The sequence below is a fragment of the Palaemon carinicauda genome, chromosome 11 (genome assembly GCF_036898095.1).
Source record: "Palaemon carinicauda isolate YSFRI2023 chromosome 11, ASM3689809v2, whole genome shotgun sequence".
Lineage (NCBI taxonomy): Eukaryota > Metazoa > Arthropoda > Malacostraca > Decapoda > Palaemonidae > Palaemon > Palaemon carinicauda.
In genome coordinates, this window is record NC_090735.1 from 18,994,387 (window position 1) to 19,013,298 (window position 18,912).

The following is an 18,912-nucleotide window of genomic DNA, read 5'->3' on the forward strand; positions in this document are numbered from 1 at the left end:
TGTGGGTCGGCCTTTTGTATGAAATTTCTGTAAAAGTAAAGATAAATGATCAGGCCACAAATAGTGCTATGAAGCACTATGTTTGTATTTCAAAGAGATCTTTAGTAACAGTGACAGCTGATGGCTAAAATTAGTAAGGGGTCCTGCTTCAGAAAATGTTTAGCCATTATTTTAATCTTATATAAAAGAAAGCAAAGATAAAAAGGAAATTTATATATTAGCTTGATAAAATCCTAAACAGAACAAAATAAGGAAATTACTTATTAATAGCCTAAATTGTTACAGCTTGTTTTTTCAAAAACCCTCCTGAAGCACAAAATAAGGGTAAAAACTCCCTTTATTTTTCAATTTGTGGCAGCAGCTCTATAGCTTGATATAGCTTAATAATCTAATTCTATGCTTTATCACATTCAACAATATAGACACATTTTTTTAGCACAACACAAATGGAGTAAAAAAGAACCCAGCACACCAGGGTTGGCACTGCATGACCCACAGTGTTCTCTCTCCTTAGAGTGCCGCTTCCTGTCTCAGGCCTGTGAGCATGCGCACAACAAACACAAAGTTGTATGAACTGTGAAATGATAGTTTTATTCAAGGATTTTTTTTTATTTCATTTCTATGAACTTACCATGATGTTCATACTATATTGCTTCTTTTCCAGAAGCTCAGTTTAATTGACACTTATTGAATGTTATTGTTAATACTGAGTGGAAATAAGGGGTGCTGCAGTTTCACAGTGCCTATACATGATCAGCTACTATTTAGTAGCTATTGTGTGATAAAATTTTATTGCATCACTTCTGACCATATGAACATTACTGAAAATATAAAAAGGAATTAATAATTGAACAATAGAGTACTTTATGTACTTTGAATCTTATTATATGGACAAGAAGGTGGATGACAGAAGGACCAATAGAGAATCTGGCACTTGAAGAAAATAGGAGAGCTTTTGGGATAACAATAAATAGGAAAGCTTCAGAATTATTGAAAATTATAAGTGAGTTGCTACAAACAGCCAAAAAAGCAATGATTAATAAGTTAACCCTAATGTGCAAAAGAAGGCACCATGTAAAACAAGCTACAGTATGTTATTCTATATATTTGTGGATCTTAAGAAGGCTATAAATATGCATTGATTTGGGGATGATCCATATTTTATATAATTTTTAGGGTGAAGATAGGCAGATGTTTGAAAAGTAATTTGATGTGCTTAATTGTTTATCCTAACATCATAAGAAAAGAAGCTGCATGGAGTATAGTAGTGAATTCCCTTTGAATTGTTTTTGTAAAAATGCTTTACTTGGTGCCATCAGCAGAATTGAGAGTAAGTGGTCTAGTAAGTGCTGAAACGATAGGAGAGTGGAATGAAGAAGGGAGTATTGAATATTAGTGTAAGCAAAACCAGAAAGCAAAGGAAACAATCCAGTTGGGTATGTGGCTGTGTGTGTTTGGTGGTAATTAGGAGCATCAATGTAGTAAGCAGAGTTAAAGTATGATATGTGCCTGAGACATCTAATTTTCCATGGAGCTTAGTGAGGACATGACCCCATACAAAGAAAATCAAGATTTTGAAAGAAATTCATTAAAATATAGAGATATCTATAACTAAAAGATGCTGAAATAAATGTTTGATTCAAAGGTTTGTAAATAAACTGAGACCTCAAACATTTTCAAGCATATGGTAAAAAGGGGAGGGGAACAGTTTGTCAGAAAAGTAATGAATATGGAAGTAGCAGGACTAAGACCATTAAGATAAATACTTGGATCTCATAAGTATTCATGCAGAGAGGAAAACTTTACCTAAAAGCATCATTGATGATGAAGATGTAGTCAGGTGGGAGTAACATCTCAGAATGTACTAATGTAAATGCATTTTGAAACTAAAGGTCCTTTGAAAAAATAGAAGACTTCTGCATGTCAAGTCTGAACAGTGATTTGGTAAAAACCTCTTTTAGGTTGTAGCTTGATTATGTGATCCAAGAATTTCATTTAATCTAATTTTATAATTACCTTTGGAAACTTAAGAAAGACATTCATGATTTGGGAGTCGCAAAATTATTTGGAATATTAAAGTAAATTAGGTATACCATTATACCTCAGATCTTCATTATTGAGTCTTTATTTCAAAATTCCTCTCTTGACTCAGATTTCAGATACTGAGTACCAACACTATTATTTTCATTATGTTATATTTTAGAGAGATGCAGGAAATCCGTGGTATGTCTTGCCCTTTACGTTGTAAATCTGTTTTCCTACACATGTAGGAGAAAGTATTCTAAAGCTGCTTTTTCTCAAAGAAGACATTTTTAATTGGTAATTTTAACACACAAGGTGGTTCTATATCATTTATTTAAATACGTGTACCCACAGAATAGCTAGCCATAAAAGCCTGAAGTAACGTTTGATCAATGAAAATTAATAAATTAAGACTTAGATGTTTTTCAACCATTTCCACAGGCACCTTCATTGAATTTCTTGTATGATCTTATTTATGGAATAACTCTTCCTTTATTTTTTCTTATATGCCAACTAATTACCATCTTTCACCTTAAATACATATACATCTCTTTCTTTAATCTGTATTATTATTATTATTATTATTAAATGCTAAGCTACAACCCTAGTTGGAAAAGCAGGATGCTATAAGCCCAGGGGCCCCAACAGGGAAAATAGCCCAGTGAGGAAAGGAAATAAGGAAATAAGGAAAAATAGAACATTTTAGGAATAGTAACAATATTAAAATAAATATTTCCCATTTAAGCTATAAAAACTTTAACAGAACAAGAGGAAGAGAAACTAGATAGAAAAGTGTGCCCAAGTGTACCCTCAAGCAAGAGAACTCTAACCCAAGGCAGTGTAAGACCATGGTACAGAGGCTATGGCACTACCCAAGAATAGAGAACAATGGTTTGATTTCGGAGTGTCCTTCTCCTAGAAGAGCTGCTTACCATAGCTAAAGAGTCTCTTCTACCCTTACCAAGAGGAAAGCAGCCACTGAACAATTACAGTGCAGTACATTTCAAGGTAATAGATAGCCTGACTACTTGTATGCATGGGATTGAAAGGAGTTAGAATGATATGAAATACTTAGCCCACCTTTGGAAGAAAAGGTTATTTACGTAGTATGTAAAGTATATAATTTTCCTAGAATGCTGAATGTGGTGATATTAATACTAAGGTCCAGGAAACTAAATTTCTGGCACAAGGGTATCAATTGAGCTTCTGATAATTGGAAGACTTTTATTTTCTTTTGTTTATTGCAATTTGTTTTTAACTATGCATTTAACATTCTTAAATTCAGCTTATTTTAGGTGTTTATGCGTAGTTGCTTCATATTCATACCCAATCTTTTTACCTCTTGACCTAGGACAGAATGGTAACAGTCAGATTCAAATGAGTTAGGATGACAATTTACATGTGGTAGAATCAATCATATGCAGGATTGTCTTATAAGTTCAAGTGACTATATTTTTTTTATTAGATTCATAGTATTGTTGGCTTAGATAAAAATCTTTCAGAATCAAATTTATCTGTAGAAACTGACTGACCTCTTTTACCAAATATTTATTTTAATAGGATTCAGTTTCATTGTTTTTCACCTCTACTAAGATTCATATACATTTTATTTTCTTTCATATTTTCACGTTTGTAGAGTTTTTTCAGTATTTTTTACTTGATTTTTAAGGTTTTTAAATTTCTTATACAGTATAAAATATTTTTAATATTTTAATATAAAAGATTGTCTTTTGCTTTTTTATTAGATATACACATAATCCTCCAACATGAAATATATTTATGATAATAAAAACTTAGAATTGTAGTACTTGTGTGGTGTGTATATTTTACATATTTTTTTTTTTGCGTGCTTTATTTATAGTGCACTTTTGAATGTAATTATCGTTGTCTATAAAACTTGTTTAAATCATAGGTTCACATTTTATGTCAAGAGTGTAATACCCTGCAAGTGGTAGTTTATCTTATATCTCCATTTTAAGTGATCAGGTTTTGGTTGTTGGTTGCTATATTGTATGTTCTCTTGTCTCCTAATATTGCTTTCGTTTGGATGGTTTCCATTTCTAAATATTCCTTGACATTCAGGAAATTATGCTGAGTTGAGTTTGTGTATTTCACTTCCTAAGACAACATAGTACATGCATGTAGTGTACTACTGTACTGTCTCCTGTTATTTCGGCTGTAATACAGTAAAGTACTGTATTTTCGTAGTCAATATACTGTATCTGAATTTTGTAAGACTTGTCAATACTGTACTTGTAATACTTTCTGTACTGAGCCATTGTTTGTTGTCTTATTAATGCGGCTCAGTTGAAGGAGTTAAAGGGAGCTAATTTCCCTGGTTCCAACAACCCTCGTTTCTGTCGCTTCGTGTGGGAACGCAGCCGCCATTATCTGAAACCGGTGAGGAATGTCTGTGTGTACCCTTAGAATTAAATTACCTGGTGTTATGAATTTGTCTACCTAGTACCCTGTCTTTTTTGTATTATTTATTTTTGTCTTGTAATTGCATTTGCATAAGAAAATTGTATTCATGTGAATTTCAAACTTTTTTACTTTTTATAAAGGCCTAATGCTAAGTTGGATGGACAAACTTTTTGTCAAATTACTGGTTTTTTATAACAATTATATGACTTGAGACCTTATTTATTAATCCCTCTTACTCCCTTCCTTCCTTTTTCTAACTTTCCTTGACCTCCATTAAAATTGGGCAGCTGAAACACACTAATCTCTTAATGCATTGTTATTGCATGCAGATAATTGTTTATTGATTTTTCTCATTCTTTAATTTATCTTCACTTTTACGCACCTCCTAAAGTCGACATTTAGTTTTTTATTCTTGTTTATACATACTGTATAGTATTCTGAATTTTATGCAAATAGATATGGTTAGCATATTTATGTGTATTAATGAAGGTTTAATATATGCATTTATGATATTTTAGTTTTATAAATTGGCTATTATAGCGCAGGTTCTTCTTTTATTAATTGTATGGCTACTGTTAGTTCATTTCCTTTGGCTTACCTGTACATAGTTTTTTATGCATTTGACTTTATTGCTATTTTTTTTTTTAATATACTGTACTTCACTTGTTAGTGTTATTTTGATTTTTTTCTTTTGGCATTACTGATGGAATCGATGGAATTGTGGATAACAGAGCCATCACTTTTATTAAACTCAGTGTTATGATATAATCTTGTCTCCGATCTCGTCCTAATCAATTGGCCCATTACAATTGGAATGAATCATGACCAAACCCCATAATGCAGAACAAAGTATAATCAATTAGTAATAGTTTTTGGGAATGTCCAGTTTTGAACCAATAAGAAATTTAAAGTTGTTTCTACACACATACAAACCTTTTGTCCTTTAAAATAGTGAATATCTTCAGTGGAACTAGAACAGCCATTGGAATCATCAACATGGTAATGAACGGCAGATGTTGTGTGGGAGCCTGTCAGAGAGACTTCGGATTTTTTTTCAGCTACAATGAGTATGAATGTACTGTTGAGTCTCATCTAAGACTGCTTAATCTTTTTCATATGCATTGGTTTGTTTAAATTGGCGATAGATCCAAACTGCATTAGTGGCGTAATTGTTTACAATTACCTTGTCTTTACCGAGTGTAAATCATGGGCTCCCTTAGGTGGGCAATTGCATTGAGTAGTCAGAAGGCCAAGTCTTCTCAATTGTTATTCTTGGCAAACCAATGAATTGCTGGAAAGACTTTTTAGCTCTTTACTCTCCTCATTGAGTCTGCCACTAACAGAAGCTTTTAGGTATACACCCCTGACTTAGTCCCCTGTAGTATGTTCCAGGAACATTGAGATCTCTGATCTACATCAGGGAGTGTGAGGTGATTCCCGTAATCCAACATGTGGTGGAAGCTCCTTTTTACAGACTGCCAATGACAAGTAGCAACCAGTGTGATTTCTCCTCTTAGGAGCGCTTCGTTGATTGTCATTTAGACCAATGGTTCCCAACCTATAGTTTGCAGATCCGTGTTGGTCTGTTGTGTATGATTTGTTGGTCTGCTTATGTTATTCATAATCTAAGAAAAACAGTAATCTGCCAAACTAACTTTACATATTTTTATTTCAAGTATGTGGCTATTATTAAAAATAGAATAATGTTATGTATTGAATGTGACTATTTATGTTATAGGACAGACATACTAAAAAAAAAGTGTAGTGTAATTAACACCCATTTATAGTGGTGCCACAACCATTCCCCTCCCCTCCCCCAACAAACTTGTGAGCAGCATTCAGTGTGTCTGACCTTGACATATCAGTAGACAGAACTTGCAAAACATTATATTCTCTTTCTGGGCATTTTTCAACTTACTTTCCCTATGAAGAGGATCTACAAATGGAATGAATGGGTTCGTAGTCCTTTCTTAGACTCAAATGAGAAAATTTTGAATCCATTGCAAGAGGATCAGCTAATTGAGTTTCCAAGTGATAAGGGATTAGAATCTGTGTAAAAGTAGCATAACATTACCTGCTTTCTGGATTCATGCCTGTGGAGAATTTCCTGAGCTAAGTACTTCTGCTTTTAAATTTTTAATGCAATTCTCTTCAACTTACATGTGTGAAGCAGGGTTCTCGGTATTGGTTTCAATAAAGACTAAATATAGAAACAGATTGAATATAAAATGGCCAGTTCATCTTGAACTTCGTGACATTGAACCCTGTTTTCAGATACTTATTTCAGCAAAAGAAACAGAAATATCACTGATTTAGTTACCCTGGCTAAGCTAACTGTAATATATTCTTTTTGGCATTATATTAAGATTAGATATTTAAGTCTATTATACACTCAAGAATCGGGTTAAATTATGGTTTAGGACTGGTCTGGGAAGTTGGATTGGTTTTTGTTAGCCTTTGGTTGTATTTGATGATTATTTGGGCTATTTGAATACAGTACCAGTGTATGCCTGGACTGGTCGTTGAAGTTGGAAAGATTGGGAACCACTGGTTTAGACCTCGATTTCTCAGCTTACAGAGCCTGAGAAAAATTAGGAAGGTAGAAGAAGCAATTTGTTCCCCTTCTTTTTCCAACTCTTAATTTTGATTCTGTTGTTTCCTATAAAATTGAAAAGTAAAAGAAGTCCAGGGAAGCCAGTACTAGTTACAAGTCTAGTGCTCTTGACAACACCACCTCTCCTTTTAGTGGTAGGAGTAGACAACACCTGGGTGGTTGTACAGGGCTGGGACATTGCCCCATGTCATGGGACCCCAGGGGCATAACCCAGGATTCCCTGACTACTTAATAGCCAGTGGAACAGAGGTGCACAGCCCTGGACAGGCCTGCGTACACTATCTGTCAGCCATGTGCTGGAAGAGCTGAGATGCTCACCTTCCCTTCCTGCTGCTCCTACTCTGAACTGGGTACTGCAATATCCCATACCTCTCAAGATCATCATTGCACAATTGTGCATAATCGACTGTTACGGGCCTATGGTTTAGAGGCTTCAGCCCCCCGTGCTCAAGGCACGAGATCAACGTTCACCCCACCTCAATTATCATAATAAATAGTCTTAGATAAACCCTCTGTCTGCCATGATCATAGCTAGAGATCCTTTTCTTCTTAATAACTACCAGTCGAATCCAGCTACAGTCCCCAATTACATTGCAGGCTCTGTCATTTAGTCAGAACTCTAGTTTTTGCTGGGAGAGTTTTATGGAGCAGCCTGCCAGACCCTCTACCCTTGTGAAGTAATTAGGCTCTTTTGCCCCACAGGTACTGGACCTTGGACTGGTAACAACTGGACCACAGAGATTGAGTCTGAGTGTTTTTTGTGGATGCTGTTGCACTCTTTTCAAGTACAGTGAACTGAGTGACATGATCTTTATAGCCCTCTTTGGGTTGTTCTCAATCATTTATTACCTTTTCTGTCCCCCTCAAAGTCGAGGCCTTCTCTAGGTCAGATCTTGCTAATTGGTCGTAGACCATCAGATCTGTGGATCTATAATAGGTTCTCTATTTTCTGGTTAGCCAAACAAGATCTTGCAACAAGCATTCTCACCAGTAAAGGTTGTGTTTGCTAGAGTCTGCCATGTCATAACTTTGTCAGAAACCCACTAGTATGCACAGTGTCGAGAGAACTTCACTTGGAGAGACTTAAGTCAGAAGGTTCATCTATGAATCTTCTGCCTTGGTCATCAATCAACCAAGATGAACTTCTAAAAGACAGTGGATTTTAATCCCTAAAAGACAGTGGATTTTAATCCCTAAGTCATTGGAGAAGCAAAGAAGTCTTGTGCTGTCTGGTTGGAAAGCAGCAACTTGGTAGACACACCAGTCAGTACTGGAGTTGGTTTACTGGGTTTTGAGGAGGAGGGGTGCTTTGGTTTCTCGATTCTCAAAATGTGTCGGTCCAGGGTTATTGTTATTATTATTATTGTTATTACTAGCCAAGCTACAACCCTAGTTGGAAAAGCAAGATGCTATAAGCCCAAGGGCTCCAATAGGGAAAAATAGCCCAGTGAGGAAAGGAAATAACTTCTGGAGAACTACCTTTGTACTACCAAGGAAAGTCTGGCCATCTTCTATGTAGAGGTATTTTTCCTGTCGAAGCTTTTAGAAATGACCTTACAGCTCATACCTGAGTTTCAGAGTCTCTTCCTGGCCAAACCAAGAAATATGTAACATATTCGATGTAAGTCTGGAGGAAGAGTAGAATGACCGGCTCTTCTGCTTCATTCCTTTCCTCCCCTTACCTGAGGGTTAAGCTTTAATACCATTGCATGCTGAATCTTACACTGATGCTGGTAAGCTACATTTCTAAGCACCATTCTTATTAGATTGTAAGTAGTTCTCTCCATCTTCCCTTTACGAGAGGGAAGGTGGCCATCTTGCACCAGGTATTTCATTCTAGACTGCATCTCTCCTTTAGGGGAGAAGATTCTTTCATTGATCAAGTACCCGTGAACAAGCAAGTACTGGCCAACCCCTGTCAGCCTACTCATGCCTATGATGGATTGATAGGAGGCTAATGGGTTAATCTCCCTTGCTCATGTATGAGACCAGTGAGACTATTATTTCCAGGGCAAAAAAAAAAAAAAGTTTAATTCTATGGGTTTTTATCCTCCAATAAGTGAGCTCCCTTATTTCATAGGACAAAAGGTTTGTATGAACGTAGGAACAAATAACAAATATCAAAAGTATTTTGTATTTTTCCTAAGTTATACAGACCTGAGTCCTTTGAAATTAAAACTTCCTACCTCAACCACCCCTCTCAGTGATGAGCTGAATGTCAAAATTGAAGAGTCTTTAACAGTCGGGTAAGTGGGGCTTCTCACCCAAACGCACCACCTGCCATTAACTACCTCGCTAACGATTTCAACAATTGTTCCACCTCCGCTGAAATCATTCCTTATTTTACAGGACTTAGGTGTATAGAGCTAGGAAAAATATGAAATACTTTTAAACGTTGCTATTTTTGGGAATTAAATCCTTTTATTAAATTTATCAGAATCTTAAACAATTTCAGGTTATCTAATCATTACATTTTTAAGAATTTGTGTAATTTAATAAATAAGTCCTCATATGTTTATTAAAAAATATCCTTGGGCCAGGCCTGTGAGAATTTGAAATGTTAACATGGATACATTGTCAATAAGAAGGGCAGTACCTGCAATTCAGCAACCCTTACCACTATCATATTGATAAGTGATTTTTGTTTGTGGTAACATTTAATAGTTATGAGAATGTTGCAACCATAGCTCTGAAAAATCTAGGAAAACTTACAAGTAAGAATTTTAGACTTGAATCAAGTACTAGGGTCAAGGGCAAATGGTTATCTCTAGTGTGACAAACATCCTTGCTGAGTAGTTATACAACATTATGAAAACAATAAGTTTGTATTACGTTTGAATGTATCAGATATTTTCTTTTCCAAATTTAGTTTTTGCTTTTCTTGGAATTCCTCCAACTGGTACAGATTGATATTTTCAAGACCAAGGCCAGAAGAGACCTTCACTGGGTAAAACAGGACTTCCTTTAGTAGAGAATTAGAATATTTGAAATAATTTAACCAGACCTATCTAAATTTCATAACTTTCACATTGCTGTCTAAAGAAAATTAAAGAAAATATACATTACCAAACAAGTTACTGTACAGTTTTGTCAAACTTTTATCGATTAATAGGCTAAAGATGTTGAAGGTTCTTACAAAAATGCTGCAAAGATCTGTGTCCAGCAGTTGTCATATAATCTTGACATTCACATAAAATATGCTGTATTGATGTTTTGCTGCTTACGCTGCAAACTAGGGAAGTTGTTTTCAATGAACCATTTGTTAAATAGGCATGCTCAATCCCACCACTTCAATGTCTTCCTTTTTTAATTGGTGTCTCACAATCCTACTTTGATTTTTATCAACCTTTTTATTTTTCCTAAAGTCATACCATTTATTTAGTATAATGGAATTTTTTTATGGTAATTTCTATATTTAGTTACAATATCTAAAGAGATGGCTGCTTATGTAGATTCTCATTTTCTTTATTGCTTACATTAGCAGGGGTCCAGCAGAGTTCACTAATTGAACCAGCTTCTCTCTTAACCAGGCTCATTTTAACCAGTGATTCGGCATCTAGTTTGACTGTCCAGCCAGGCATTGTGATTTTATCGAAAGTAAAAGAGTTTGATATCTGGGACATGAAAAACATTCTTACACAATTATTTCTTTTTATTCATTTCGAGTAGTGTAAAGCATAGTGTTTAATATTTGTTCCTTTGAATGATAGTAATTAGTTTTTATACTGCTGCATACGTGTTTAGTGTAATGCTTTAATGATTAAACCTGTCTAATATCCCATGTGATTATTACTGCTACCATTGCTTTGGAGAAATGAGATTATGTTACAGGAACCTATGATCTATTGATTTTTTGGTATACTAATGGCATCATTCATCAGTTTTAAAGGCAATTCAAGTTAAATCCAATGAAAATTTATTTTGGAGTTTATGATTATAATTTCAAAGTTAGTTTTGAAGCCAAAGAAATTCTCATAATTATTTTATAATAAAATTTACCTAGATTTGGGTATTATCAGCTATTATGACTTGTTTATTCTCATTACATCACTTTCACAAAACAAAATTGTCCAAATATAGTTCAGTATTTTGTTATTCTAGCATACTGAAGTTGATTAAACATTATAGCAGGGTTGTTTTGTAACTAGCTGTATAGGATTAGCAAAGTACAGTGAAACATTGGTATTTGATGCCACGTATACCTTTGGAATGGATTATACAAAGCCCTACAACTATCTCTTAAAAGGCTGTGAAGCCTCTTGCTTTTATGTATTGTAATTTCAGAATTCCAATTAGAAATAAAAAATGTTGAATCCTGTACACAGTAAACTATGAAAGAGGATTTTACAAATTTTCTATTATGCAATATTTTTAAAGTGCAAGAAAAAATCCCTTTTCTCAGCTAACTAAAAGTAGTAAGTCCACTTTGGGCCTATGGTGTTCTTATTTTTCTATAAATTGCTTGTTACAGAAGATCACTCAAAGCTATTTTTTATTCCGTATGGTGTTTACTTAGTTTTCTCTTTTGTTGATTTTTTTATTTCAAACAATTGGATGCACTGAAAAAACACTACAAAACAGAAGTGCGCAGGTTATTTTTAATATGTTTTAATTCTACTAGGATGACCCCATACTCTCAGTCAATAGAGGTGTTATGAGTCCACTTCATGGATGTAGCTTGCTTTTCTCAGGAAAATACCCTTCATGTAACTGATATTGAAAACAAGCTCTCCATTAGATATTTGTCATTCTTGATGGCTTTTGTAATGTGTTTTTTTTTACTGATCTGATGTATTGCTCGTCATTTTGTTTATTTGATTTGTCATTATAGCTGCATTCCTCCGAATATTTTTCCACAGCTGACTTACTATCAGTGGTACCTCCCATGAACAGATACCCAAATCATGGATTTTTCTATATGATAAGCCCAAAGTATTGTTAAGAGTTAATTATCCAAATGGTCATAGGTCCATTGCAAGAGTTTGGCCTTCAAAATGACAAAATGTTTCTGTTTTGCTTCATGATTACAAATTTCACCATATTTAAAACCCACTAGAAATAAGGTTGAATATGTCAAATTGATTTGTAAAGAACACAATGCAAAGTAGTTTTCTCTTCCACATGGTAAATGAAACTTTTTTTTTTTTTTTCCTCGACAAAGTATACATGCACGTTCTTATGTTTTGTGTTTACACAAATGTCAGTACCTGTATAAGCAAAGTAAACTACATTATTTTATTTACTATTTATATCCAGCCAATTGATTTAGCTTAGACAGAATTGTAAAACAATATAATCCAAGTATGGACTTCCCCCAAAGTTTTCTTCTTCTAATTCAAAGTACTGGAATAGGATGACACAACACCTTAGTAAATCAAGAAAGTAGCAAATATACCAATTGTAATACAATGTAAAATTTTTGATAGATAATTTTTTGTATTACTATTACATTTATATATTCAGGTGAATTTGTCTTTTAGCTTATTATTCTGTCTCTTTTTCTATAAATGTTGTATTAATTTATCTGAAATAGAATTCATCTGTCAAGTTTCAACTTCTATTGCGATGTTTTATTATCGCGTTGTTATGCTGTTACATTACTGTACTAATAATGGGATTTATATTTTCTATATCCTATTAGAAGTATGTATTAGTGTCAAAACCTGAGCTATTCATACAATTAAATCTTTATTCAAGAGTTATGTCCCATTTTCACTTTTGCCTCTTTGCAATGTCTCATATATTCTCAACTTTACTACTTTTTTTAATTTCAATTATTGTCTATCCATTTTTTACTCTTCTTATATAAGCTGTTCAACTTGTTTTATTTATATTCTCTCTCTCTCTCTCTCTCTCTCTCTCTCTCTCTCTCTCTCTCTCTCTCTCTCTCTCTCTCTCTCTCTCTCTCTCTCTCTCTCTCTCTCTCTCTCATTACTTTTGTGGAAGAATTTATTGTACTGTTACTTAAATGTTCATGTTTTTGTTATCAATAGCATGATTCGGAGAAGATGACCAGGAAAACCATTATTTTGCATTGCAAAACTTTGCAAAGATTATTACTTTACAGATGCATGAACTGAGTTCCCCTGCCCATCCCTATCAGAACAGATCTCAAAGGGTTTACTACTGTAAAAAGTCAATATTAATAAATAAAAGGAACACTCATGAAATGCTTTGGGCATTTGGATTTTGTTGACAGTTTTATCAATCATTTGATTTCATATTTAGATGCACTAAATTGATGGTTTGTGAATATCTATGAGATTAACATTATACTTCACCAAGTTTGATTTTCATTTGTGTAAGAAGAAAATATCGTAGAACAATTTAATAGAGTTTAGATTCAAAGTAAAATATCTCAGATTTCAGCTTAAAAGAATGATTTGGTGCTTTGATTTTAACATCTTTGTATTGGAGAATTAAAACGTGTACATTTTCTGTTCCATGATAATGAGCAGTAGACCTATACAGTACCTTTAAACATAAGTCTTTTCGTGTGAAATCCCAATAAAAATCAAATTACAGGTAATAGCTTATGTGGATTTTAGATATACATCTAGCTGTTAACAGAGCTTTGTTTGGGGTTGAACTACAGTTTTTCAGGTATAGATTTACCATTGTAAAGTCTTTCAACTCATTGTATATGTGAGTAAAATGAGTTAGGTTGTCTCCTACAAGGTAGATGCAGAATTATAGATATTTATGATCACTTGCTGCTATGAATCACTCATGTTGTGCATGTTTGAAGTTGTATTGTGAATAGTATAGATTTCACACCCAACAGAAATTTCTTTAGATTATGCAAAGTAAATATTGTATGTCTGGAAACTTTTATTAGAATTTAGAAGTATGAAATTAATAAAAAGGTGCATATTCATATTCAACAAATTTATGGCTACTAGCAGCTATCAATAATTTGATTAATTGTTACATAGCAAAGCTTGTGGATACCAGAAACAATTTGTAGTTTTGATAAATTGTGCTACTTAGCATAGTTTGTACTCTTTCACAATCTTGCAGTTTTATTATTTGTAGATGTAATAAAAACAAGGTAAGGATGAAATACTGTATCTCAAAAAATTTTAACAATTTTTAAATAGAACACAATGTAGAGAGGGAATGTCCTAAGGGGTTATACTGTGCAATTTATTTTGATGAAACATCTTATGCCAATTGCAGTATTTACAGAAGGTAACTCGATGGGAGTCTATAAATGCTACTTCAAATGTTAAATTGAACAAATGTAGAATAGAAATAAATTTGATTTTGTAAATGTTGTACACAACCTATTAAAGTAATAATATATTTTGTTATACTGTAATTATATTAAAGTTACATAAATAAATCAATTAAGAAACATTTAAAAATTATGCATTAATAGATATAATTCACGAGTCTGTGGGGATCAGGAAGAAATTGCATGTATTTCTACCCATTCAACTTTTGATCAGAAATATTTATTTACCTTTAAACTAAAGATTTTTCTTTTTCACTAAGAATGTCAGTTGGGAACCTCCATATTTTACACGTGAATTACTCCGTTCTTTTAGTTTAATTGTCTACGATATTTACGTGTATCTTTACTGCAGACTAAATGTGGCTTATGTAAATTTCACTCCATTGCTCTTTTGTTCATTTTCCATTTTCATATCTACAGGTTCTTAGCCACCGTATTGAAGGGACTCGTCGTATGGCATCTCATCCTGTTTTGCCATTATGTGAGTATTATTTTAACCATTTACATACAAATTGAAAAACTTAAGGCTTTTTCATAATGATTATTACACTTGGTTCATTATGTTGGAATTAAAGTCTCTCTCTCTCTCTCTCTCTCTCTCTCTCTCTCTCTCTCTCTCTCTCTCTCTCTCTCTCTCTCTCTCTCTCTGTGTGCAGCTAATATGAGTATAGTAATATCTGGCTGCCAGTATTTGCACCTAAAAAACTACAAAAGGCCTACAGAAATTCTTAAATAGATGTAAGATTTATGTATTGTTTAGCAACCCTAAGGTTTCTGTTAAAATCATCTGGCAAAATAATAAGAAAAAAAATAATCAAATAGGTACACTGAACATAGGTTAGCAGTTTTAAATCAAGAATAATAGAATATTAGAATGTTAGCCTATACTATACTTATATATTTTGCCTTATATTTATACTGTATAATCAATAGCTGGCATATATACTTGATTAATTGAATACAGTACTGTATGTAATTAAAGAGGAAATTTATCATACTTTATGTTGAAAAATTAGTATATAAATTTATTTTGTATTACTGTATTTACCGGAAGTAAAGATATTTATATTCTCAACTAAATTCCATGTCATTTTGCAGTTTTTAATTTTTAGATTCAATTTACTATAAATGGAATAATATTTGGCCTTTTACATCATGAAATGTTTAGGAGGGTGTCTGAAAATGAGGTTAAGCCAGAAACGAGTTTCTTTTACCACAGGTATTTTTGTTCTTCTAAGTTGATATTTGCTAGAGAACTTTCTTGTTATTTTGTTGGTTGGAATAAAACAATTTAATTTCAGGCTATGATTTAGTAACTTTACTTAGAGCCTTTCCTTTTAGAGATGAATTATTATAGTGGTTTGCTCGTTTTATTGGAAATGTAAATGTTTCTTTTAATTATCCAGTCATGTTGCCGAAAGTCTTTCATTCATGTTTTGTGTTTTTAAGTTCTTCATTAAGTCGTCTTAAAATTAATGTAAGATTTTCACAGTAGAGGTAAATGTTTTTCCTATTTTTATTTTACAAGTTGATCATTACAGTATATGAACAAGAGATGTTTTTAAGACCTATTTACTTAAATACACAAGACTTAATTTTATTTTCTAATTATGTGTCTTAGATCTTTTGGGATGCCAAGATGGTTCTGTTGTAGTGAGAGAATGGCATCATAGTGCTGTTGTAGCTCGACCCAGGCCAGGTGGCACGTTTGCCAAGGTAGCACGTGTTCGCTTCAATCAGCAAGGGAATAAGTTTGGAGTCATAGATGGGGATGGAAATCTTTCTCTGTACCAGTTGGGTCTCGCATCACAGGCCAACAAACCTTATTATGTAAGTACTGTATAAAGGAAAAACCTTGGTAAATATGAGCATTGCAATGCATTAGTAAAATATAGTAGGAGTTTTTTTATTTATTAATAAAAAAAAATTCTATATTCTGGCTTCATAATTTTTGGCCGATTAGCCAATCTCCTACTCAATAAAGTTGTTAGAATTAGTATTAAACCTAAAAACATTTAAAGGTAACTTATGAATGACATAGGCAAGTGACAGTGTCAATGCCCTAGAAACTGACCATATATATACATATTATCAGTGCCCAAGCCCCCTCTTCATCCAAATTAGGACTAGGAAGAGCCAGACAAGGGCTGCTGATGACTCAGCAGGTAGACTTATAGGCTCCCCAAAACCCCCCACTCCTTCGGTCACAAGGATGGTGTGGTTGCAGACACTACAAGAAACTATCAAGCTTCAGTCAGTGTCTTGAACCCCCATTCAGCTTCCAATAGGCTATCGCAACCCCATTTATGCAGGATAAAATAATTTTTTCATACACATATCACACATTGGAGAAGTTTTGAATTTCCAAATTTAGTAATATATTTTCCTCCTATGATTTATTTTCTTTTTTACAGTACTGGAAAAAAGAGTACTCAGATGTTCAAGGAAAACCGATACTGTATCAGATAAACGAACTGATGACCACAAGTTATTATACGTTCGTAACTTTATTACAACTTCCAATAGTTTTCTGAATCCAGTAAACAGGGTTTGAACTTAAAGTAATAGATTTTATTTCCTTCTAGACCCATCAATGTCATAGCAAACACGGAAGTGACTTTATTTTTGTGGGGTCATCGAGCCTACTCGCCACAGCCGGTCAGTCATCCGAGCATCGTAATGTTGGTCTGTGGGATACTCTTATGCCTCAGAGAAAAGCAAATGTTGTATGTAAGTACTTTAGTTTATTCAGTAATATTGTAGTGTACAGTTTTCTTGCATCTAAGACTTTATAAAATTTTCATGACATTAGTATGAGGGTGGGATCTTGCATAGGCCTTGATTTGATTTACTACCAGGTTGCATGTATTTGTGGTAGTTTAGTCATGTTCCTGGCAAGCTACCTTTGTGATATTTTTTTTTTATCATTAATGCCATTGGTTCTTTTTGTATACAGTACAATGCTTTGACTTTTTTTGTGTCAACACCTCTGTTTTTCTACATAATTTTGCTTTTCCAAAGTAAAGCATTATTACTATTTTTTGCAAACTGAATTATTCAACCTTTTGTACTTTGCTCTTTTGTGCTGATGTAAAAAAAAAAAAAAAATTAATTGCTTGCACATTAATACAATTAGAGAATCTATCATATGAATTTGTACTATGATTGGGGAACTCTATTCAAGGTAAAGCATTAGGTGGTAATTACTAATTGATTTGATAGAAAAGGTTATAGAAACTTTGGTTTTAGTAGTGGCCACAGTCATTCTACAGCATTTAGTTTGTGTTAAAAAATTATTTAGAAAAACTAATATCATTTCAGCTTGGACTTGTCACGACAATGGGGCATCAGCACTTCTATATGCTCCACAACATCAGGTGATTTTATCAGCTGGTAAAAAGGGAGGAGTATGTATATTTGATGTGAGGCAGAGAACTTTACGACAAAAATTCCATGTAAGTACCATTCACTTTTGCATTTTTATAATTTATTAGTTTTCATTCAAATTTATTTCCACGTACCTACCCCAGTGATCATATTGGTTTTTTTCTCTGAAACCTTGTTTATGGCAATTTTACCCCTTAAAGATTAAAGATTACCTGTTTTCTTTCCTTCGCATACACTTAGCCTCTAGTAAACATTGAGACTAACAGCATCTACCGACAGTAGAACGCTGTGATGTCATATTGTCGTCTTTAGTTTTTCAGTGGACTTGGAACAAGGTTAATGTGAGTTCTAGATTGTCTGTTTTTTATGTCTTACAATACAGTAGTTTAAAGATTATTTCTTCTAGATTTGTTAGTAATTGCTGCCTAACTGTGCAAAGGAATTGATTTTTGGGTGATCAGTGATCTGCTTTCTCTTGTGTTTTGTGTCAGAGACAATTTTTGAATTTAGGGATTCGTTGTGAGGAGTATGAAGGCCTCACTTTTCCTGTTGGAAAGTATATTTTATGGTTGCTGATTAGCTCACATTTAGTTCAAGGGTAAATCCAAAGAATACCAGGTTAGCTGATTTTAAAGTGAATGATTGTAATGTCACTTTAGCTTTTGAGGTTGCTGTAGACCTAATGAGTTTAGTTTTGATAGGCATTAACGTATGAAGCGTTAATGTCAATAGCTTTTTTGTGGTAGCTTAACAGACCAACAAATCTTCAATTAAGAGCAATTATTCTGACGACATGACTGCAAGCCATAGCCTAACTCCTCAAGCAGTAGCTATTGGTTCTAGTTCACCATTCAGTAAGGGTTCTAATGGTACACGGTAGCTCCTAGATTCAAATTCCTCTCCCATTGCCTTGATTCTTTAATTACAGTACTTTGGACCCAGCTGCTGCAAAACTCAAGCATATTTTTAGCCACTCTTAGATAATCTTTCTTTCTATTATTAAAAGTTCAAAGGGTGAAATCTCTTCCAGTTCAGATGTGGAGAGGCTTATGCACCATAAACTCTTTAGAGAACTTTATTTTGATAGGCTTCTTAACATGAGACTTATCCCAGTTCAAAAACAAATTTCGTGCTAGACAGTGTCAGTTTTCTTGAGGAATTGGATTTAACTGCGGAGTTGTTGGGTCGATCTCGGCTGTATATCCCAGGGGTTTCCTTGGAGATAAAG

The 18,912-nt window shown here is 33.7% G+C and overlaps 1 protein-coding gene across 5 annotated transcripts in view; it reads left to right on the forward strand.

Moving 5' to 3' along the window:
- LOC137649986 (dmX-like protein 2) overlaps positions 1 to 18,912 on the forward strand; it is a 192,412-nt gene that overhangs the window by 161,109 nt on the left and 12,391 nt on the right. For 4 of the 5 annotated variants that reach the window (XM_068382984.1, XM_068382985.1, XM_068382986.1 and 1 more), the window contains 5 exons: positions 4,330 to 4,422; positions 14,718 to 14,778; positions 15,919 to 16,127; positions 16,883 to 17,027; positions 17,619 to 17,752. In XM_068382984.1, coding sequence (XP_068239085.1) covers positions 4,330 to 4,422; positions 14,718 to 14,778; positions 15,919 to 16,127; positions 16,883 to 17,027; positions 17,619 to 17,752 — 642 coding nt within the window. The remainder of the gene's footprint in view (positions 1 to 4,329; positions 4,423 to 14,717; positions 14,779 to 15,918; positions 16,128 to 16,882; positions 17,028 to 17,618; positions 17,753 to 18,912) is intronic. The other variant, XM_068382988.1, reaches the window with a different exon arrangement.